The sequence below is a fragment of the Alexandromys fortis genome, unplaced genomic scaffold, assembly GCF_014885135.2.
Source record: "Alexandromys fortis isolate MF-2015 unplaced genomic scaffold, M_Fortis_MF-2015_v1.1 scaffold_97, whole genome shotgun sequence".
In the NCBI taxonomy this organism is placed as follows: Eukaryota; Metazoa; Chordata; class Mammalia; order Rodentia; family Cricetidae; genus Alexandromys; species Alexandromys fortis.
The window spans coordinates 2,638,894-2,663,227 of NW_026067981.1; the positions used below are offsets into that span (position 1 = coordinate 2,638,894).

Consider the following 24,334-nt stretch of genomic DNA (forward strand, 5'->3'; position numbering starts at 1 on the left):
TTGCACTGGAATTGAACAATTGCTCTTTGTTTTGATTGTTTTGCTGTGTCCCTGGGAGTGGTGTTTCTTGCCTCCTCTGTTGCAAATGCAATGCAGGGACTCTTAATGCTGTGGAATTAATCACATTACTTTCCACTTGGCAGGATGTTCCACACCACTGGGCCTGGAAGATGGAAGGATAGAAAACAAGCAAATCACTGCATCCTCATTTAAGAAGTCCTGGTGGGGAGACTACTGGGAGCCCTCCCGAGCCCGCCTGAATGCCCAGGGCCGTGTGAATGCCTGGCAAGCCAAGGTGACAACAATCATATAAATGGTGTTCTCTTGCCTTCCAGAAACAAACAAAGGCCCCTACCACAGGGGACATATTGGGGTGGGGGTGCGTGACTGGGGAGCAGGAGTGTTAGATTCGGAAGTGCCAGATCTGAGAGGCTAGGATGACTTGCAAAATCCACAGTCGCAGCTCTAACCATGGCTCAGAGGAAGTCACACATCTTCACTGTAGTTCTGGTAAATCACTGTCGAGCTGTGATTTAAAACAGGAAGGAACAGCAAGGAACAGCAGTGTGCAGAGAGATAGATAGTAAATAATTTAAGTTTGCAGATAATTTGGGAATTTACTCTTCTCATTTCAAGTAAAATTTGTGTATGTATTTATCCAGCAGCTACTTGTCAAACACTGTGTACCTTGTCTTGTTATAAACACCAGAGGGGAAAAGACTAAATAAGCTCTCACACTAGAACAGCAAGGGACATTAAAAAGAAAAAGCAATGATTATTGTAAACGATGTGCAATACATCAGTAGAAATTAAATTTTTTAGATTGGTGTACAAAGTAATAGGTTTTATTGTGACAATGTCATACATATGTGTCATTATACTTTGTTCTTAATCAGGTCCCTTTCATATTGCCATCCTTTTATGTATAGTCTATTCCTCTCAATTTAGTCCCTGTCCCCCATCATGATCCACAACAATAAACAAGAAATCACAGCGAAGTTCTCCCAAAGGCAGTGGCTCCTAAGGGAGCAAATGGGAAAGCCCTGTGTGTCTCTAAACATCCTGATGGTAACAAGCAGACAGGCTTAAACATCATACTCATTCCAGGGTTTTGTTTTTATTTCTTTAAATCATTTTCATAGGCAAATAACAACAAGCAGTGGTTGCAGATCGATCTGCTCAAGATCAAGAAGATAACCGCCATTGTAACGCAGGGCTGTAAGTCACTGTCCTCTGAAATGTACGTGAAGAGCTACAGCATCCAGTACAGTGACCAGGGCATGGAATGGAAGCCTTACAGGCAGAAATCCTCCATGGTGGACAAGGTACGGGTGCCATGCTGGCAAAGCAAAAGCTGCTGGAGAACCGTCTCCCGATGAGACAAACAAGGGCTTCTTGATTTGACAATGATGATTATGTACCGCTCCCCCAGTCTTCTCAACCCCCATCCTCCAGGTGGCTGGTCTTAGCAGAGGGACCATTTCCATCACTTTTCTGACTTGGCCACCTGTGAAATAAAATGGGGAGTACAAAATGCTAGGGGGTGCAGTGTGGCTTTTGTTCTGACTGAGAAAGACAGTGAGCCTATCCAGAAAACCTTCTGCGATAATAATAATAATAATAATAATAATAATAATAATAATAATCACAGTTGCTGTAGTTAGAGTTGCTGCTTGTAGCGAATCAAATGCCCAAGACTGCAAGCCTCTGTATGTCATGTTGCTATTGGACAGAAAACATTTGGGAAAACCACTCTTCTGGTGAAGCTAACTGCTCTATTACATTCCTAAGTCCCTCTACCCTCTACCAGGTGGTTTAATGATGCTGTCAGAAGTAAAGCCAAGGAGGTCTGACTAGTGATCCAGGAATGGGAACTGGGCTAAAACTAATAGGAAGGTTTAATTTAATTTAATTCTAATTAAATGCTTAGCACTGAATAAATTGCTGCCCCTTTCTTATTTTTAGACCCCCGGCAGTGTGTGCTATCTTGTTACAGCAGGCTGCCCTCACATCAGGGTAAACCCCGCTACCTTAAAGAAATGATGACTTCTCGCTGCTGTGTGTGTAAATCTCAGGGAACTTCCTGAGGGGGAGAACAGAAATAAACATGAACACTCGAGGAGGAGGAGGAGGAGGAGGAGGAGGAGGAGGAGGAGGAGGAGGAAGAGCACACATCAAAAAGAGAAATGAAAATAAAAACCTCAGGGTCACATTTATTTTAAATGTCAATGACAGTAAGTTATTTATTGGCATCCACTACACAACCCTGATGAGGCACTTGCCGTGTGCTTACACACATTTTCATATGTGTGCAACTTGTATGATGCAAAGCTTTGATTGTTCTCGCCCTGATGATGAGACAGTGAGTGCAGAGGAATGTAATGATGTCTTCAAACTCACATGGCAGCAAAGAAGCTAAAGAAGAAGTTTGCAAACACTCATGTCAGGTTTATTTATTTTTTCCTAGTCTGACACATCATTAAGAAATGATTCCAGCACTTGAGAGGCAGTGGCAGGCGGATCTCTGTGAGTTCAAGGCCAGCCTGGTCTATAGAGCTTGTTCCAGGACAGCCAGGACTAGACAGAGAAACCCTGTCTCGAAAAAAAACAAACAAAAAAAGAACATCTTTAAGGGGACATCTATCTGTCTTCTGATTTAGTAACTTACTGATAATAGTAAAAAAATAAATAATAATAAACTTCGGTAATAATTGACTTTGGTATAAAAGGATTTTAAAAAATGAGAATGAAACATTAATGCCCATGATGTAAATGTTGACAATTTTTATCATGTTTTTCTTTCAGATTTTCGAAGGAAATAGTAATACCAAAGGACAAATGAAGAACTTCTTTAACCCACCCATCATTTCCAGATTTATCCGCATCATTCCTAAATCTTGGAACCAAAGTATTGCACTTCGCCTGGAACTCTTTGGCTGTGACGTTTACTAGAATTGAAAACCAAGAAAGAAAAGGAAAGGATAAAAACTGAAGAAACTTCTTAAGGCATCAACCATTTAGAGCAAATATAAAATATCCAATATATCATGATTATTTTGAATGTTAAGAGATTTTCTGCTATTTTTTATAATAGAGAATAAAGTTTATATAAGACGCTTTTACAATGTTAATTCATCGCTGCCATTAAGCGAGGTGGCGGCTATTATTTTCTTCACTAATTTTAATATAGATGGGAAAATATTAAGTTCCAGCAAGAAAATGACTGCCTTTTACTCTGATTAAAGATGTTATGTAATGTTATATAGTGGAACGATATGTTCCACTCTAGCTCTTTCCAATCCTGTAGACATTAATAAAAGAGATATTACTTTCAGAAACTGTTCATAGACCTAGAAAACTTGCCTTCCTATACTTCCCCTTTAAAAACAAACTATAATTTGTAAAGAAGAGAGACTAAAACAGCTTAATTTTTTGATAATAGAGAAAAGAATCTTGCGGTAAGGAAGGGAGAACTTAAAATGCCCTGCGTTGAGATGGCCTAGTGGGCCAACAGAGGTGCTTGCTGCCAAAACCTGATGACCTGAGTTCAAGTCCAAAAACCCACAGGGAAAGAAGCACCAGATTCTGAAAAGCTGTCCTTGATTTCACCATGCAGCTGTGGCACATGTGTGTGCCCATGCCCACATTCAAGCTCTAACAGTAAATAAAAGATTTTACAAGTCCATCTTTCGATGTCACCGTGAGTTTTCTGATTCCTCATGAGCAAAGAAGCAATTGAGCATGTTTTTCACACTCCAGTTGGACTTGCAAATCTGTCTTGGCCTTGTTTGGGGGAGGCTGCACCTCTTGATGTCCAAGGATACCAGTCATCAGACGTTAAATACAACTCAAATATCCTTGGGAGAGCTGGTCATATGCCTTGGCTTGATCGAAAATCTGGCACCGTGAAACATACTGTTTCAAAACTTGGGTTCACCTAAGGGAAAGAAAGCGCTTACCTGTAAAGAGGAACATGGGGACAGTTGGCACACGCTTAGCAGTTCCTGTTAGAGCTGCTCCGGGCCAAACTGGCAAGTGGGTTTGGGGTTCTGTCTGTGCCTTCTTTCTCGCCTCCCTGCGCTCGGCAGCTCCTGTTAGCATGCTTTTCTCTGAAACGTGAAATCTGACGGTGCTGTTCTGGTTGCCCGTCTGTAGAGCGTCTCAACATCTGTAAAGTCACAAGGGATGGATATTCCATACAGTCAGGATAGTCATTCAGACAGTCAAAACTCTCTGGTTTTGTGAAATAAACTACCCCAAAGCTTAAGCAAGGATTGCACAAAATATACATGTGGTAGAGGTAAAATAGATGGCTAATCTTATGGTGTGTACATATAGTCAAGACATCATTATATACCACAAATACAATTTTTCTAGATTAAAAAATGAAAGACATAAACAACACCAAATGTCTTTCCTTTGAGGGTGCTGTGGGTTCCCTGGGCTCAGTTGGACAGTTTCATTGCTGGCTTCCTTAGGTGTCCCTCTGTCGTTAGAGTAAAACCATGGCCTCAACTGGGTTTCTAAGGGGATTTACATCCCCTTAGATGCAGGGGGAGAGTGGGGGCGGGGGAGTGTCCTTTCTCTCTTTTGTCATGTCTCAGCTCCAATCCCCCTACTTGGCTTCTGTGTGTGGTCTTCCACTCAGTGTCCCCAGTGAGCAGCTGATTTTTTTATGTGATGGTTCAGGCATCTCTCAAATGCTAGGAAGACGAGATCCTCATTCTTTTTAAACTCCAGGCTCAGAGCAGAGGCATAGCCTCACTTCTGCCACATTCCATCCGGTGAAGCAAGTTAGCCCAGTATCAGAGTAGGAGGAACTCTACGGGGTGTGCATACCAGAGGACACTGCTCACTGAGGGTTCCTTTAGAAACCACCAGTTACCTATTTCTTCTTCTGGAGAGCCTTGCAGTTATGGGTGAGAGCTTCCAACGTCCATAGAAGTATTTATATTTCTGTTGTCACTTTCCTTTCGTGATTCCTGATGCCTGTCACTATCCTACCAAAATTTCTCCAAGATTTTCATTTTGTTAACAACAGCTGAGAATCTAAAGTTTAAAAAAAAAATCTTTTTTACAAGTCTGGCCTTGTGAATATGCTACTGATCTATCAGCAAAAAGGCCCTGTGTTCAGGGATCTTGACTGAGGTTTCTGCTCAGCTGTCATCCTCCTGGCACATTTAATTTTAAGATAAAAAAACCCTAACATTTTCATTTTTTAAGAAGCCCCCATAAATTATAAAGCTAGTCCTAGGTATCTCTACTAAGAATTAGATGGTCTCAGCTCTGTGTCTCTCTGTCTGTCTCTCTCTCTCTCCAGGGTTTCACAATATAGTCCTGGTTAAGCTTGGCACTCTCTAGACCAGGGCTGACCGTGAACTCACAGAGATCCACCTGCACCTGCTGGGGTTAAAGGCTTGTGCCCCCACACCAGGCTAGAATTTCTCTTGATCTGAAATGTGATTGGGGCAATGAATATTATGCAGTACCATAAGTAGGGGACTAAAAGACAATGTAGTGAAACAGGTAGCCTGGTTATCTTGTCGATGAGATAAATAAGACCCCAAAGGAAAAATAATTGCTCAAAACTCTTACTTGTTAGTGTTAGAGCTAAACTCAGACAATCACAATGTAAAATGGAAGCTATAGCGTGTATAAACCGCACCCTTAGACAGGAAGATATGAGTGTTAATTAATGACACATAATTGATCTGAAAAAAAAATGTTTCAGTACCAATAAAATGTTAGGGCTATAAGTGACTTTGAAGTAAAATACAGTTCCACTTTTTGTCCCTCCCTTTGAAGTGCTTTAGCTGAAATTACAGCCTCGGTACCTGGTCTGTCCTCCTCTGACACAGCACACGCACTGTTTGTTATCTCATACCTGGTCGCTATGGAAAGAAGTGACTCACGGAGGAATTATGATTTGCAAAGAGAAACCAACAATTAAAATCCCAGGTGTTATTAGTCACTCAAATTGAAAGTTGGAGAAGAATGGTTGAGTTCCTCACAAATATGAGACGTCCTCAGTAAACGTAGGATCACTTCTTCAGAGGGATTTCAAGTACCAAAAAACATCATGCAACTTTTTATAACAAAATTGAACAAGTGTCATCTTTTGTGATGAGGACCAGTAGAACAATTCAAGGGAAAATGTTTGCCACATGTGAAAAAAAAATGATTGATACATAGAACAATCACAGGGTACGGTTGGACGGTTGCAAGACTTTAAAGTGTTTTTGTAAAGGCTTGATCTCTTGTCCCTATTCAAACTTCCTTCAAATTTACCTGCACTTTTCTATTTTTAGAGTAAAGGAAAGTTTCTCCGTGTTTTAGGAATGGTACACAGCAAGTTCAGACTCTTGTTTATTTTTTATTGGCATGGAATTTGGTGACAGTCTCTGGTGTGCCTGTTTTCAACTCCTTGCCTTAAGTATTTGTTCTCCCATTGTTGGGGGCCTATCACCACTGCTCCCCAGCCTTCGTTCATGTGCTTGCTTGACAGAGACTTGTGATGTCACTCTGGCTTGTTTTCTATTTGCAGACCAAGTTGGCCTCAAACCCACCTGCCTCGAGCACTCATTGCTTTCAGCCGCTGCCCTGTTTTCTGCCTTCCTTTCCTCAGCAGTTGGCTTTCAACTGTACAAATCGAGTTCCAGGATTTCCACAGAGGTTAAACCTTAATTCCCGAGGCTAAACGAATGACTGACTGGACGTCGTGCTTGAACTTCCTTGGTAGATTTCACTGACCAGATTATGTTTCTCTCAGGAATAGAAGCAGTTAATGTTTGTTTATATACCGAACACTTAGGCCTTCTTACGAGATTCAGAAAAATTTATTCACATAGAAAATTAAGAATTTTAAATGTACTTGTCTTAGTCCTCTTTTGCCGGGAAGTGGTCATGATCAAGGCAACTCTTATAAAAAAGAAAGCATTTACTTGGGGCTTGCTAACATCAGGGTTTAGTCCATTCTTGTCATACGGGAAGTATGGCAGCATGAAGGCTGGCATTGTGCTGGAGAAGCAGCTGAGAGCTCCACATTGGATGGGTAAGCAACAGGAAGAGAGGGACACTGGGCCTGACTTGAGCATTTGAAACCCTAGGGCCCACACACATGATACACTTATTCTAGTAAGGCCACACCCACTAGTACCACTCTCTGGTGACCATTCTATGAGCCTACGGGGACCATTCCTATTCAAACCACTACAGGAATTAAGTAAAAAGTTTCTTTCAAGAAAAATTAGAGCCAGGCAGTGGGAAAACGCGCCTTTAATCCCAGCACTCAGGAGGCAGAGGCAGCTGGCATGTCTGTGAGTTTGAGGCCAGCCTGGTCTACAAAGCAAGTTCCAGCCAGGACAATTACACAGAGAAACCCTGTCTCTAAAAAAAAAGAAAATAGAAGAAAAGGAAAGGAAAGGAAAGGAAAGGAGAGAGAGAGAGAGAGAGAGAGAGAGAAGGAAAAAAAGGAAAAATTGATTGTTAAGAAAGGAAATAAACCAGGTGGTAGAGGTGCATGCCCTTAATCCCAGCACTTGGAAGGCCAAGGCAGGAAGATATTAGAGTTTGAAGCCAATCTGGTCTACAGAAGAAGTTACAGGACAGTCAGGGCTACAACAGAGGACCCTGCCTTTAAAAAAACAGAGAGAGAGAAGTTTAACCAAAGATAAACCAGAAAAAATATTCAGCACAATAGACTATGTTATGCTTTTTTTTTTGCAATACATTGAATAGACTAGAACATTCTACACCATTGGTGGTGATAATATGGTCTGACATTTCTGAGATTAAAAAGAGTGCTCCCTATCCTCCAGCTGCTAACATGCTACATTAGAAAGAAACTGGGAGGCCAACACTCTCAAGCCGAAACTCCACAGGATAGTTTGAGGCTGTAACTCAGTGAAGTCACGCCTAGCCAGTATATGTGAGTTTCTAGGCTCAGTCCCCAGGATGATAATAACAATGATTAGGATGATGGCAACACATTTTATGAATGAATGCATGATTATGCTTGTCTCTTATCTTGTCCCCAGAAGATTTAAGTTTATTGACCTGAGAAGAAGGCTGAATGGGTAAAAATCTAGCCATGAGATTGTGATGACCTGAGTTTGGGCCCCTAGCATCTGTGCAAAAGCCCGGTAACATGTGTGCTGGGTAGGGAGAAGTGTCTAGTCACAGTGGTGAGCTCCAGGTCCAATGAGAGACCCTGTCTCTAAAAATGAGCCAGAGAATGATAGAGAAACACACAAACAGACACAGAAATGAGTGTACCCCTGAATACGAACACACACACAGGTGCGTGTGCTCCATACATGTGCACACATAGGCAAGTGTACCCCCATACAAGTGCATACACACATAGACAAGTATACCCCATACATGTATACACACACAGGTGAGTGTACCCCCATATGTGTGCACACACACAAGTAGACAAGTATACCCCCATACATGTATACACACACAGGTGAGTGTACCCCATCCATGTGTACACATATACAGGTGAGTATACCCCTGTACTTGTCCACACACACACACACACACACACACATACACATGTACACACACATACAGAGAGACAAGTGTACCCCCTGTACATGTGCACTGACACACAGTTGAGTATAACCCCGTATATGTGCACACACACACACACACACACACACACACACACATACACAATGGATTTAAGCTTGGTTGGAAGAAAACATAAGGTGCTGATAGACACCATCCATTAAAAGTAGGAGAGAAAGCTAGAGTACAAGTCAGAACAGAAAGAAATTTAGAAAGGCTATTGTGAAAATATAATCCTGTTCTCAAGAGTTCTAAGGCTTTTGATACTCAGTGGCCAAGTGCCTTGGGCAAAATACTTAACCGCTGCCTCTCTAAGCCCAGGTATCCTCATGTGTGAAAGAATATAGCATTGTTTTAACCAGCAACAAAGAAAATATAATCTATATGCCCTTAGTCTTAATATAGATGAGCTTGAGATATAACAGAATTTTCTTTTTCTTTTTCGAGACAGGGTTTTGCTGTAGTTTTAGAGCCGGACCTGGAACTAGCTCCTGTAGACCAGGCTGGCCTCAAACTCACCGAGATCCACCTGCCTCTGCCTCCTGAGTGCTGGGATTAAAGGCATGCACCACCACCGCCCAGTTTATAACAGAATTTTTTAACAGTCAAAGCAAAAATTAAAGCCTTATCATCAGTTATAGAATGCACTGCTCCCAAAAACTATTCAAAAGAAGCATGCTTTCCTGGAGACTGAAATTAAACATAATTTTCTCCCCAAAGCTCACAGAACAAGGCCACCATCCAGTGTGAACAGTGTCATCGAGGAAGCTGGATGATGTTTAGCTGCTTTCCCGTGCATCCCTCAGAATCTGGATCCTTTCAGTGAAACACTGTCCAGCAAAAGCAAGGCTTCAGAGGTCAGTGCCATGTGCTCTGTTTGCATGAGCTAGAGTGTGGGGCCTCTAAAGGGAGCTCATGTTCGTATACACATTCCCGTTATAGATATTTCTCCAGTCATGGACTTGATGGTCATTCAGTGGCAATAAGCTCAAGACTGCATTCAGATACAACAACCACATTTCCACAGGTGTGTTCTTTCATCTCATTCTAATATAAGCAAATGCCAAGGGAAGTCAGATGCTTTGGAAAAAATAATGGGAAATATGTAATTTTATAACATTGTTTTCATTAATCCAACTTCCTGTTACTTGACAAAAGATTGTCATTCTATTTTGTCAATGGAATAACCCTTCACATTCAATTCCCTTTCATCCTATCCATAACCTGTGGTAGGGACATCAGTATCCAAGCATTGTGTGTATGCCTGCGTTCTGATGTTTCTCTCTCGGGCATACACTAGCCATCTCTGAGAATCAGCTTTTCTGAAAATGAATGTAACCTATTGTTATAGAGTCTTTCAGCCTGCTTAAAGAAATGTTTATTGTAAATCAAGAAAAGATACCACAAAGGGTAGTTGTGGCCGAACCTCAGTACTCACAAACTGCTGGGCAACTCCTCTGCACCGAGCTCTGCATTCAGCCACACACAGTTCCAGCTCTCGAGGCCTGATATTCCTAACTACACATGCTTTTCTTTGCAATGCTTTGGAGTGTGTGGCCGCACACTTGGCACAGATTCTAGATAAACAGTGTCTCCTGCTTTGAAATCACTTGGACTATACCCCAGATGTTGAAATACAAATATCAGCTCGCTCCCCAAACCCAGTGTTTGCTCTAAGAAGTTACCATTCAACAAGATTAATGCTTTGAAAATTAAGTCGGGTTTATAGTTAACCACCTCTCCCCAACCTCTTCCACAACACATCCAATGCCCTTACACACTATCCACCTACAGTTTTTCAGAACTCACCAGCTAACCTCCTCCCAGGCCCTACTTTCAATTTAAGAAAGCCTCTTTCAAAATCATTGTTTTCACCAAGTCCTATTTCTAGGTAAGGATCTATTGGTAATTGAAAGCTGCATGGAAAGAAATTGGTTTCGGATTAGTTTTAAGCGTGTGGCCCCTGGTAGACTGAACACACTCCAGCAGACAGCCATACATGCAAGAATGTATGGTCAGTGACGAGGGAGGGGGACTTAATTGGGGGAGGGGGAGGGGAAGGGGAGGCGGCGGTGGGGAAGAGACAGAAATCTTTAATTAATTAATAAAGAAATAAATAAATTAAAAAAAAAGAATGTATGGTCAGCACTCATAAATTGTACTGGTGGGAGAAAAAATATCCAAGGCCTCAAAGTTAGGTGGGTATGAGATGAGAAGTGGATCTGGATGAATTTAGGGGAGATGGAGAATATAATGAAAACAGAATGTCTGAAATTCTCAAAGAATTAATAACTAAAAAAAATAACAACAGAGAAACAGATTAAATATAGAACTGTGGCTGAGATGACAACATGCTACTACTAAACTCAACAATTTGGCTTCAACAAATTAATGTAACCCAGCAGATTAAGTTAATGTCAATCATTTTTAAAGAAAAAATGATTTTTGTGATGCATTTATCAAAACACAATTTATCACTTGTGTTTAGTTCCCAAAGTGCCTTCTTAAACCTTTCAGAACACCTTTCTCAGTGAGAATCTGCAGGACTTGCCATCTAAATTCCTTTGAATGTGCTGAGCTGTTCAATTATCCCAGTGGTTTTTGCAGGGTCTGCTGGTTGTTAGCAGACAGCACTTTACCTTCCTTTTTACATCAATGGTCGGTTCCCATGAACAAGCCTGAACCTTGTGTCCTCAGCACAGGACCATGGAATGGTATATCCAACAGGCTAGAAACTCCAGGAGCAGCTCAAGCTCTCAAACACTCTCACCTCTTACCGCCAGTATCTAATACTTCCCCACAACTCCAGCTTCGCGGTTTCACCTCCTCTATAGCCAGTGTGCACCCATGATTCATTAGCAGCGCTTGCGATCCTTCAGACAACTCCAGTTTGTTAGAGCTACTTTCATCTATCTTCCTTCCAGAAAGAGGAAGAAAGCTCCATTTTTCATCGTCAATACAAAACTTGGCATTTCGGTTCTAGTTCCCATCGCTGCTCACAACTCAGCAAACTATTTCCAAAATATTAGGGTCTACCAACTCATGGAAATTGAACAGTGAACTATTGAACTACCTCTAGGTCAAGGAAGAAATAAAGAAAGAAACTAAAGACTCCCTAGAATTCAGTGAAAATGAAGGCACGACATACCCAAACCTATAGGACATTATAAAAGCAGTGCTAAGAGAAAAGTTCATAACACTAAGTGCTCACATAAAGAAAGTGAAGAAACTTCACACTAATGACTTAACAACACACCTGAAAGCTCTAGAACAAAAAGAAGCAGAAGTACCCAGGAGGAGTAGAAGACAGGAAATAATCAAATTGAGGTCTGAAATCAATGAAATAGAAACAAAGAAAACAACACAAAGAATCAATGAGACAAAAAGCTGGTTTGCTGACAGAGGTTTCTGTCCTGCCCAATCCTGCAGCCATTCAGCCCCAAAGAAACACCATACAGAGGTCTGCATTAATTATAAACTAGTTGGCCTACTAGCTCAGGCGTATTAACTCTTTCTAACATCTTATATTAGTCAATTATTCTTGCCTGTGTTAGCCACATGTCTTGGTACCTTTTTCAGCGAGGCCAGCACATCTTATATCCTCTGCATCTGGGTGGCAACAGCAGACCTCTAACACCTAATACCTATACTCCTCAAAGTGTTCCACATAATAGAAACAGAAGGAACGTTGCCAAACTCTTTTTATGAGGTTACATTTACCCTGATTCTGAAACCACACAAAGACTAAATCAATAAAGAGAATTACAGACCAATATTATTCATGAATATAGATGCAAAAATACTCAATAAAATACTGCAAACTGAATCTAAGAACACATCAAAAAAATCATCCACCATGATCAAGTCCACTTCATCCCAGAAATGCAGGGATGGGTCAACATACGAAAATCAATGTAATCCATCATATAAATAAACTGAAAGGAAAAAACCATATGATCATTTTCTTAGATGCTGAAAAAGCACTTGACAAATTCCAATACCCCTTCATGATAAAGGTCATGGAGAGATCAGGGATACAAGGAGCATATCTAAACATAATAAAAGCAATATACAGCAAGCTGACCACCAACATCAAATTAAATTGAGAGAAGCTCAAAGCGATTCTACTAAAATCAGAAACAAGACAACGCTGCCCACTCTCTCCATATTTCTTCAACATAGTTCTTGAAGTTCTGACTGTAGCAATAAGACAACAAAAGGAGATCAAGGGGATTCAAATTGGAAAGAAAGAAGTCAAACTATCATTATTTGCAGATGATATGATAGTATATATAAGTGACCCCAAAAACTCTACCAGGGAACTCCTATAGCTGATAAATATCTTCAGTAATGTGACAGGATACAAGATTAACTCAAAAAAGATCGGTAGCCCTGCTATATACAAATGATAATGGGGCTGAGAAAACATTCAGAGAAACATCACCTTTCAAAGTAGACACAAATAACATAAAATACTTGGGGTAACACTAATCAAAGAAGTGAAAGACCTATTCGACTTTAAGTCTCTGAGGAAAGAAATTGAAGCAGATATAGAAAATGGAAAGATCTCCCATGTTCTTGAATAGGGAGGACCAACAAAATAAAAATGGCAATCCTACCAAAAGAAATCTGTAGATTCAGTGCAATCCCCATCAAAATTCCAACATAATTCTTCACAGACCTTGAAAGAACAATAATCAGCTTCATATGTAAAAAAAAAAATCCTGTACAATAAAGGAACTTTCTGGAGGTATCATGATCCCTGATATCAAAAAAAAAAAAGCTATTACAGAGCTACAGAAATGAAAACAGCTTGGTATTGGCATAAAAACAGACAGGAGGACCAATGGAATCAAATTGAAGGCCCAGATATTAATCCACACACCTATGAACACCTAATTTTTGACAAAGAAGCTAAACTTACACAATGGAAAAGAGAAAGCAAATGGTGCTGGCATAACTGAATGTCCACATGTAGAAGAATGAAAATAGATGCATATCTATCCTCATGCACAAAACTCAAGTCCAAATGGATTAAAGACCTCAATATAAATCCGACCACACTGAACTGATAGAAGAGAAAGTGGGAAGTATCCTTCAATGCATGGGCACAGGAGACCACTCCCAGTAGTACAGACACTGAAAGTAACAATAAATAAATGGGACCTCCTGAAACTGAGAAGCTCTGTAAAGCAAAGGACAATCAGTGAGACACACAGTCAATAAGACAAAAAGGCAGCCTACTGAATGGGAAAAGATCTTTACCAACCCCACATAAGACAGAGAACTGATATCCAAAATATATAAAGAACTCAAGAAATTAGACATCAAAATTCCAAATAACCCAATTAAAAAATGGGTTACAGAACTAAACAGAAAATTCTCAACAGAAGAATCTAAAATGCCCAAAAGGCACTTAAGGAAATGTTCAACATCCTTCGTCCTCAGGGAAATGCAAATCAAAATAACTCTGAGATACCATCTTACACCTGTCATAATGGCTGAGATCAAAAACACCAGTGACTTATGCTGGAGAGGATGTTGAGTAAGGGGAGCACTCATCCATTGCTGGTGGAAATACAAACTTGTACAACCACTTTGGAAATCAATATGGCAGTTTCTCAGAAAAGTGGGAATGAACCTATCTCAGGATCCAGCAACACCACTCCTAGGTATATATCCAAAATATGCTCAATCATACTACAAAGATATATGTTCAACTATGTTCATAGAAACATTATTTGTAATAGACAGAAACTGGAAACAACCTAGATGCCCCTCAACCAAAGAATTGATAAAGAAAATGTGGCACATTTACACATTAGAGTACTACTCAGAGTTAAAAAAAACAACAACATCTTAAATTTTGCATGTAAATAGATGGAACTAGAAAATACCATCCTGAGTGAGGTAACCCAGACCCAAAAAGTTAAATATTATATATACTCACTCAGAAGTGAATACTAGATATAAATAAGTAAACCACAACACTGCGGGGGTTGGGGGGGAAGCGAGTGGCAGGAGAGAGAAGAAGAGAGAAAGGGAAAGAAATGAAAAGAGAAATATTTCTTGACAGGATAAGGATTTGAAGTTCCAATGGTCCAAGAGAAGCACCAGTCACCTCCTGGCCTTGTATATCCTTTCCCTCCACTCCCTAGAAGAGAGCGGGAACCTTACACCCTACACACACCAGTCAAGTAGACGACCACTAGCCACATTCCAGCCCCCATGTAGATCCTTCTTCATGTTTCCAAGCTTGAAGAGCTTCTGCCCTAGAATCCTGGAATATAGTGAGAGAAGACATGGTTAGAAATACAGAACGGCATGGGTTGTCAGAAAATGGACGAATGAAGATAAGGGATCTGTGTGTTCTGATACAAAGATGGGTCCTTCCACCCCGTGGATACATAGTAGACTCTATGGTTGGTTTCCTCTAAAGATTTGTACACTATAACAGAATAAGTAGCCTGACTATGGGCACGGAGTGCTTCACTTATGTATTAGTGTGGCATTGTAAATCTACAAATGACCTTCAAAAGCTATGAAGATTAAAGCCAACTGATGAGGAGTAAGAAGTTTGTCTACCAACATACTTATTAGATAACGCATATGCTCAAAATATCAGAGAAAACACAGGGAAAGCTAAAGATCACAGCTGGTTCTTAATCACAGAAAAACACAGTAGCCAAGCTTGGTAGTACACACCTATACTCCTAACACTTTGGAAGTGGAGGCTGGTGGATAGCGATTTTTGAGGCCAGTTTGATCTACACAACAAGACCATCTCTCAATAAATTAATAATAATTAATAATACTATAACACCAACAGTGATAATCACAACTTATGAAACAGGAATTCATACAAAGAAGGACTAGAAATTATTTACCTGACAGAATATGGCAAGGACATACATGTGGCCTGAATAATCACATCCCACAATACCTAAAAGTCTCCCTGACTCCCAATAGAAACCCTCTATTGAAACTCTAGCTAATAACCCTCATCCTCAGAATCAGGACCGAGAAAATACATAATGGGAATTTTTCAGTTCTGGGAATCAGTATTCAGAGTGCTGTTCAGAAAGAGTCTGCCCTTGCCAGTCTCTTTCTCTCTGGCAGGACTTTATATAAAATAGTCTATCCACAGAAGCCACACAAAGAACCTATAACTAGGAGGAGAAAATCAAAGAGTGTGCAGGTGTGTTCAGTGTGCTTATATACTGTTAGGACAGAAAGAAAAGACAGACAGAAATATCTTGATAGATAGGGCCCGTCTCTGGGGTGTTGGCACTGTCAGTGCACTTGGAAAATCTTTTCCTTCAGTAGGTTGGTTTGCCATGCTGGTTATCTGATGGGAGAAATCAACACGCCCTTGTTTTGGCTGGCTTGTGACTCATTCTCCTGTGACCGTGAATGCTGAGTTTAGAGGTTATCGGGAGAGCTTGCTTACCTCGTCGCAGAAAACAGGGCTTAACATGGTCCCTTACAAAGGCTTGGTGCGATCTTTTAAAAAAGACACAGAATATCAGAACATAAATCATTTCCATACCTGGCTTGGCTAGTAGTCCGGTTAGTTCTGATCCCATCTGAAACCTATTCTTCATGGAAGTCTTTCTAATGTGAAGTCTTGAAGAGGCCGCCTCAGCTGAGTCAAAGCTGATGTGTTCAAGCCCGCCATTTTGCAAGTGACTGACTGTACCATCCCTGGGAACTTTCAAAGGACACACCCTGAATTCTGGGTCACATCAGTGCTAATTTTCAGAGAAAACCCAACGGCAGGGCTAAGATGGCTAGGAAGTGCTGGCGTGTTGGCCCTCTCCTGATTAAGCTCTTCTCATACCTTTCAAATCTGGCTGGCAGTGTGCCCCATTCCTCCCCTCTTCTCGTCCATGGTGAAGGGAGCCCAGGGACTTGATACATGTGTGAGCAAGGCGTTGGTGTTGGTAGGAATGAGGATACAAATGACATCCGAGGCTTACAAATGTGTCTCTGCCATCATACCATGCCATTGGTGTTGAGATGGTATATTCCTTTTCCAGGACTCACCGGGGTACAGTCTCCCAACTAAATCGATAGCAGAGAACTTTATAGCTAGGAGGATGTGCAAAAATTATCTAGTGCAACTCTCATGTTAGAGGAATTGAGGTTGTAAGACTTAGCCACTATCTAAAGGCCTGTAGCCTACTTGACCTACTGGGGCAGGAACTTGCAGTGAAGTATCTTTTCATCTGGTTGTCTTCGGCCAAAATACATCTCTACCTCAGATTAATTTGTAATCTTTATGGCTCTCACTATCCATCTGGGTGGCCCTTAAAAAACAGTGTTCCTAAAAATATAATTCCATTTTCTTATTGAATCACAGAGGTTAACAGTGTTTATGATAAAGCTCTTAGGTTGGAATTGCTACAGGTCAGCCTGTTTTTAAACTTCAAGTGAGATTGCTACCCACATGGCTTTTTGGAGCTCCTGGAAAGCTGGAGGTTTTTAGGAAAGGGAATTTGGAGACTAGTGGATGAGACGGAGAGAGGCTTTTCTGTGGTCTATTCTAGAAAACTACCAAAATTCAGTATGGAAATAGCTTCCCCAAAGCGGGATTAGTGAAAGCCTCATATCCACGTATTCTAGAATGTCCACTGCGGCTGAACCATTTTGTTTCTTTGCCGTTGGCCATCTACTCATTTACACCTGGCACAAACCACATGGCGCCCACTGCTGCTTGAGAAAGTTTCAACATCGCAGGCCACACTTCTCCAGCACCTTTCCACTTTTATTTTTAATGATTCTCACTATTAACACCTTCTTGGAAATTTTGCACAGGCTTTGGTAAAGTGTTGGGACCGATTGGAGTCCTGGCCTTCAGCTGCTCTTCCTTGCCAGAGCCTTCAGATAGGAGTTACTAAAAGCTGTGCCTTGCCTAGAGGATCAGAGGATGGGGTTTTCACCTGTTGGCCCACTTGACTGCTGGGTATTTAAGCCTCTACGGTGCTATGAAATAAAGGGCTTTGTACCAGTGATTGGAGGTCTGTGTGTCTGTCTCTGTGTGTGTTTCCTCAACCTCCAGCCCCTTGCCCGAAGCTCGCAAACTGTATTGTAGCTCATAGAGCGCAGATGGGGGTTCGGTGCGCTGCAGTAAAGGATTAAAATGTATACAGTGGTAGCTTCTCTAAACAAAATAATTCATTGGGGAGAAAAAGAATCCCCGCCACCACAGAAGCAGAAATTCCATTGTGCCCTCCTAATTACACCAAGAACAGGAAGTTAGAGATTCACTAGACACACCTGATTCCAAGGATGGACTGCCCGCAATTCAGACCCAGACCCTGAGGCCATCAAGGGCAAGAGTTCAGTTAATAAATACAGAGAAATCAGAATGTTTTGGTCTGATGGGAAAAGAGTAAGACAGCGGGACTTTCCCTTTTGGGAGCATTATGGAGGAACAGGTCCGTATAGTAGGACTAAGAAACTGCAGTATAGTGTCTGCTCCCCTGAAGTTCTTTTCCCTAGGTCGGGCATTTGGATTAGGATTTCCATTCCCTTGGGGTCTTGAAGAAAGTTCCTGCTTGATAAAGCAGTCATTTTTATCTCTAGCAAGGGGAATTTAAGACCCTGTTGGGGTGCCTATTGCCAACGTCATTGCTAGATTCCTCACCTCTTGGTCTCAAGCCACAACCCCGCTCACGTGTCCTTTGTCTCCAGTTTAATCTTATGTGCAATTACACAGTACAAAAGGTGCAATCTTTTATTGAGAAAAAGATCGCGTCCATCTCCTCCTCACACACACCCCTCCCCTGCAACTTCATTTTCTCTTTGGGACCTGAACACTCCCCTCCCCTGCCCACCCCTGCCGAAGCAGGTCTCTCCAGCATTCACCAAATGTGTGCTGGGAGCCAGTGGACACGGGGGTGAGTAAGACACCTATTGCTGGGGATTTTATAGGTAGATGAAGGCTAAGCTACAAATGTTATAATAAAATGTGAGACATATAAGTAGGTCCATAGTTCCAAAGTAGAGAACAGAACAAGTAGCCAAGGAGTCCGGGAGGAACGGATGTCACATCTGCGCCTTTATTCACTAGATATAAATCGAATGCACGGGCATGTTGCTGAGCATCGTTCTAGAATAGCAAGCCAAAGCCGAGGTGCTGCTTTCACGCGGCTCTCATTTGAGGGTCCGCTGAAGGAGGAGGAAAAGTAAACACGTATGCAACAAGGCCCATGGAGATGAGTGGTGGTGGGGAGAGGACAAATAAAGTGGACACACCAAGTGCCTGGGACGGATTTGTGTGCTACTCTAAACAGATAAAGTAATAACTAGGCTTAGGGGCTGGAACGATGGCTCAGCAGTAAAAAAAAGGACCTGGGCTCAGTTTCCAGCACCCACATGGTGGCAACAACCACCTGTAACTTCAGTTCCTGGGGATCTGATACCCTTTTCTGGTCTCTGAGAGCACTGTGTGCATATGGTGCACAGACATATAGGCAGGCAAAACACCTGTACACATAAAATTCTTTTGAAAGATAAAATAAATCAATTAGGCATAAACTGGAAAGAAGTCAGGGTAAGTGTTGTCATTTATAAAGAGGTGGGTCCCTGAGGCCTGTCCAACAAGGGGCAGCGATGGGCCACCCTAGGTCTCCGCAGGTCCCCTTATGGGTGGAAGATCACAGCAGGTGTGAGTCAAACAGATAGATTTGCCATGCAGAGAGAGAGCGCTGGGATATGAGTTTAATAAAAAAAAAATGGAGGGAGAAGGGAAGGGGAGAAGGAGAGAAGGGGAGAGGGAGAAGAAAGAGAGAGAGAGAGAGAGAGAGAGAGAGAGAGAGAGAGAGAGAGAGAGAGAGAGAGGGGGAAGGGGGGAAGAAGAAAAATGGGGAGAGAGGCAGACCATTTTAAAAAGCTTATTAAACTTGAAGTTTAAAAATGTAAATCGTCTTACTAGGCTCACCAAGAGAGACAGAAACAAACACAAAGAAGTGTGTGGTTGTGCACACACGTCCTTCTAGTGTTATTCCACATCATACAATCCCTTGTGTTCTCCCTATTTTATATCTCTCCACTTTCAATATGTGGTCTGTTTTCCCTCTACACGGGTTCTACACCCACGGTTTCATCTAGCCATGGATTTGAAATAGTCATAAAATTGCATCTGTATTGAGTACACACAAACTCTCTTTCTTTTCCCTATACGACATAGGGTAACAACAATCAACATAGCATTACCTTGTACTGAATATTATAAACATTCCAGAGGTGAGTTCAAGCATAGAAGAGGATGTGCCTAGGCGATCTATAGGCATCACAGTGTTCCACATGAGGGTTTAGCATCTGTGAATCTTGGGGCCGATTCCTCATGCGTGCAGAGAGAAAATGGTTCCATATGTAAATGTATTTCTGGTAAACAACACATTGAAACGCCTTCAAATTCATTCACTGGATGTTAGATTCTTACTACAGTTCTGTAAGTATGATAGCTAAAAACACATATTCCCTGCTCCTCCCCGATTTGCAGCTGGGAACACAATGAATATCAGTCTTGCATACCCATCTATTCCTTCAATGTGTTTTTTGAGAACCCGTTGTTTAAGGCATTGCGCTTCATTTCATAAGACAGCCCACAGCCAGATGATTCATGAGAAATCAGTCGTGGATCAGCCACCCAAGTCCCACTGTAGGCTTTGTCCCCGAAATGTCCCTAATTTTGGGATGGCTTTCACAAACAGAAGCAAGTTGTGTCCTGGCAATAATTGTTGACTAGATTATGCATTGCAGGAAAATGCGTACTCAGCTCCTACGTGAGTCTCCGCCCCTTGCTGAGTACTTGACCTGGAATTTTGTGCAGAGTCAACAAGGCACCATCTTACCTGTCGAGCTGTATCACGTTGCATCCTAACAAAAGGGCTGCCTATCAATCTGCTGCTCAGCTTGTGTGGGCTGGGAATGTGATACCAAGCAGGAGAGGCATTGTCACACCTATAAGGAGTTCTGGAAAGTACTCCGGAGCGTGCCCAGTGTACACTTTGTGGTGGCATCACCCTACTCCACTCCGGCTCTGCCTAATTCTTTTAGACTGTAAAACACATTTTAAACTGGTCCCAAAACATTTTTCAAGTTTTATCATACCTAATTCCCTTCTCTGTTTCTTCTATCTTCTTCTGGAAGCAATACAATGAGCAAGCTGATTTTAATTCTTTATTTTGTTCTAAAGTTCCGTGGCCTAGGGATGTAACTTAGTGGTAAAACATGTGTCTAGTATGTATAAGGCCGTGGCCTTCTTCCCCTGTCCTGTGTTCAATCATTCAATAAATACAAAATGTAAAATTATGTGTGACACAAAATATGCCTTTGTAGGTGCAATAGACTAAGTGTTAAAAATGTTTGACTTAAACCGAGCGATGGTGATGCACGCCTTTGATTCCAGCACTTGGGAGGAAGAACAGGTGGATCTCTGTGAGTTCAAAGTCAGCCTGGTGTACAGAGCCAGAACTGTTACACAGGGAAACCCTGTCTCGAAAAACAAAACAAAACAAAAAAGTTTGACTTGTTCACACTTTTAGGTCGGTGCTTGTTCATTAAGCTGCCCTTAAGGCTTGCAGTGAGTCGTGTACAAAGCAAAGCATGCGAATCCAGGTCAGCAGGGCACCATTCATCCTTGAGTTCACTAGGCTTCAACTTGCTAGTTCTTGAGCTAGATAAACAGGAGGCCAACACAAGGTTCCCGTGTCAGTTCAGTCATTTATTCAGAAAACCAAGTTAGTAAATGTGTTCATTTTTTCATTCTCGTTTGCCATACACATCTCCTTGTCATCTAAAGTACTCATATAATCTTCCAGATTTTGTATATTATGTACTTTTAAGTCATTTATATTTCTATCACTTGTTTTTTTATTTGTTTGTTTGTTTGTTTGGTTTGGTTTGGTTTTTGACAGGGTTTTTGACACAGGGCTGTCCAGGAACTAGCTCTTGGAGGCCAGGCTGGCCTCAAACACACAGAGATCTGCCTGTCTCTGCCTCCTCACCAAGTGCTGGAATTAAAGGTGTGAGCCACCACCGCCCTGCCTATCATTTATTTTTATATGTCTTATAATATTGCTTCAAATTTGCTGAGGATGCATCTCAGTGGCAGGGTGTTTGCCTACCATACACAAGACTCTGGATTCAAGTCCCAAGAGTATAACAAAAAAAAAAAAGAGTGCTTCAAACACAAGTAGATTGTTTTTCTCTGTTATTTATTAAATTACCATGATTTCTATTTAATTGAACAAAATAAATAAATTCTCACAGACAGAAAGACCAGTTTTTGAGTTCCCTGTGTGTTTCATCTTTTTATCTGTGTACTCTGTGAATATTGTCAAACTGATTTGATTACAAAACTTTTACATTTTGTTTTGATATCTGATGAAGCAGGACCCTACTAGTAATCTTCCTTTGTATGATTTTACTGACTATTCTTGAACATTTTAATTGTGATTTATAAACTCTGGGATACTTTTGAATTCTTAATTGAATATTTCTTGGATCCCTGTTTGAATTTTATTAAATCTATAGCCTGACTTTGGGGAAAGAACAGTTCATTAGACCATGTGTCACCTAGTGACATAGTGGGTTGACAATTTGTTGATTTTTTTTTATTTTCTACAAAATGATGCTATTTTTCAAAAACAATCCATAAAAATTAATAAAACATGTTTTAAAATGTTTTCAATGAATATGAAAATTACTTATAAAATATGAAGGGCTCTTAAAAATAATGATAGAAAAAAATCCAAAAAAAGTGGACAAAGGTCATGAGAAGTATATTTATAGAAGGGTAAATTCAGTTTCAAACATACAGGAAGATGTTAAATACAGCTAGAAATGTTTTCAAATTTACTATCCTTATTTTGTAATCCCGGAGATGGAATGCAGGGTCTCTCACGTGCTAGGCAAGCGCTCTGCTAGCCTGATTTTCAAATCTTCATACCAATACTCTCAACTTGCTATGTGCCATCTAATCTTCAGTTGGTAACCTGTGCTAGGCAACTGTTGGAAGGACTACCTTGAGGATTGCCCAATATTTAGCAGACTCCCTGGTTTTGCTCAGTAGGATTTAGCAGCACCCATCCTTTACTTATAACAACAAAAAGTATCTGCAGACAATGACAAGCATCTCCTGTGGGCAAAGTCTTGACTCTTTGCGGGCTATCGTTATCTACCTATTAAAGAAACTAAAAAGGTCAGAGCAACAGACCAAATCCTCTTGTCTGTCAACTATTTCTGACTGCCTTTCCTGCCACCAACAGGGGAAAAAAAAAAAAAAAAGTCTGCCTTTAGAAGTAATCTCAGTGTTCGGTAGGAAGGGATGGGAGGGTGCAGAGGGCAGTAATGGGAGGAGCTGAAGTACAGGGTGTTGAAAAAATGTTCAAATACGTTGTATGAAATTCTCAAAGAATTTAGAAAACTATTGCAGAAAAACCCAACAAGACCGCTCTTCACCAGCTCTCATGAGACCCCTGCAACCAGAGGCGTCGTAAAAAGAAATCCTCTCATATTTGCCAGTGAAAATGGAAGCTAGCCCAGATTTAGGGTTACTGGAGAACAACTGAGAAAAATCTTTTAAAAAAATTAAAATATCTATTCTTCAACCGGGCAATTCCATTGAGGGAATAAATGAAATTAAATATGTATAAACATTTATTGTGCCGTGGTTTAATTATAGCACTGTTAACAATTATCAAACACTAGAAGTAGTATAAATGACCACAAATAAGGAATGGTTAAATAACTTATAATACACCCACACACCAGATTGCGTGGAGAAGGAACGAGAAGTTATTATATGGGATGTTCTCTGCCTAGTACTCCCCAGCAAGATAAACAAGAACCAGGAAAGTGCATAACATAATCCTACTTCTTTCAAAATGTATACCTCTACATATGAGTGAGTAAAACATGTCTCACTATCCTATTTACTTGTACTTTTTTGGGAGAACATAGTATGCAGAATATATGAAGAATTCTTATGATTCAATATCAAAGAAAACAATTTGGGAGCAAAGACCTTGAATGGACATTTCTTCAGTGAAGATATACAGATAGCCAATAAATACATGAAAATACACTCAACATTATCAGTCTCTAGGGAGGTTAAAAATCAAAACCATGAGATACCACACATAAACAGGTAGACTACCCCTTAGAAAGGAAAATACACATTGAAAAGTATAGACAAATCAGATGTTTTGTATGCTGTTTATATAAAGTAAAATGATACAGTTTCTATGGAAAACAGTTTGGCCCTTCCTCAGCCAAAACAGAATTCCCAAGTGATGCAGCAATCCCTCCCCTTGGAAACACACATCCAAACACTTACACACAAATGTTTATAACTCACAACAGCCAAGAATGTGAAAACAAACCAAATGCCCACCAAATGATGACTATCTAAACCAAATGTGGTTCACTGCTCAACTGTAAAACAGAATTTACGTTACAGTGTTAATGAAAGGTAAAGTCCTTCTGCTAAGTGAAGAAAGCCAGAAGTGAAAGCCCACACGTAGGAAACTTTCAGAATAGATACGTTCTTAGAAGCAAAGGTACATTAGCATTTTCACACACTGTGGGTAGGGAATGAGGGGGGCTGGTAGCTTCTTAAGTGTGGAATTGCTTTCTGGAGTTGAGAACATCTCTTATGCCTACAAAGGAGTGAGGGTTCCACAGTATTAAGATCATTGAGCTGTCTTTTCCATATTGCTTATTTTGCATTATGTGACTATTACTTAAA

The 24,334-nt window shown here is 40.9% G+C and overlaps 1 protein-coding gene and 1 long non-coding RNA gene across 2 annotated transcripts in view; one reads left to right on the plus strand and one right to left on the minus strand.

Moving 5' to 3' along the window:
• The window catches only part of F5 (coagulation factor V), a 74,555-nt gene extending 70,870 nt beyond the window's left edge, over positions 1-3,685 (plus strand). The window contains exons 23-25 of the mRNA XM_050158311.1: positions 144-295; positions 1,143-1,325; positions 2,806-3,685. Coding sequence (XP_050014268.1) covers positions 144-295; positions 1,143-1,325; positions 2,806-2,952 — 482 coding nt within the window. The 3' untranslated portion in view covers positions 2,953-3,685. The remainder of the gene's footprint in view (positions 1-143; positions 296-1,142; positions 1,326-2,805) is intronic.
• Positions 2,871-10,107, minus strand: LOC126511261 (uncharacterized). The gene is made up of 3 exons (XR_007594633.1): positions 10,001-10,107; positions 3,960-4,168; positions 2,871-2,948 (listed from the first exon to the last, which is right to left on the minus strand). It is a non-coding gene; the product is annotated as an uncharacterized lncRNA (long non-coding RNA).
• Positions 10,108-24,334: the final 14,227 nt, after the last annotated feature.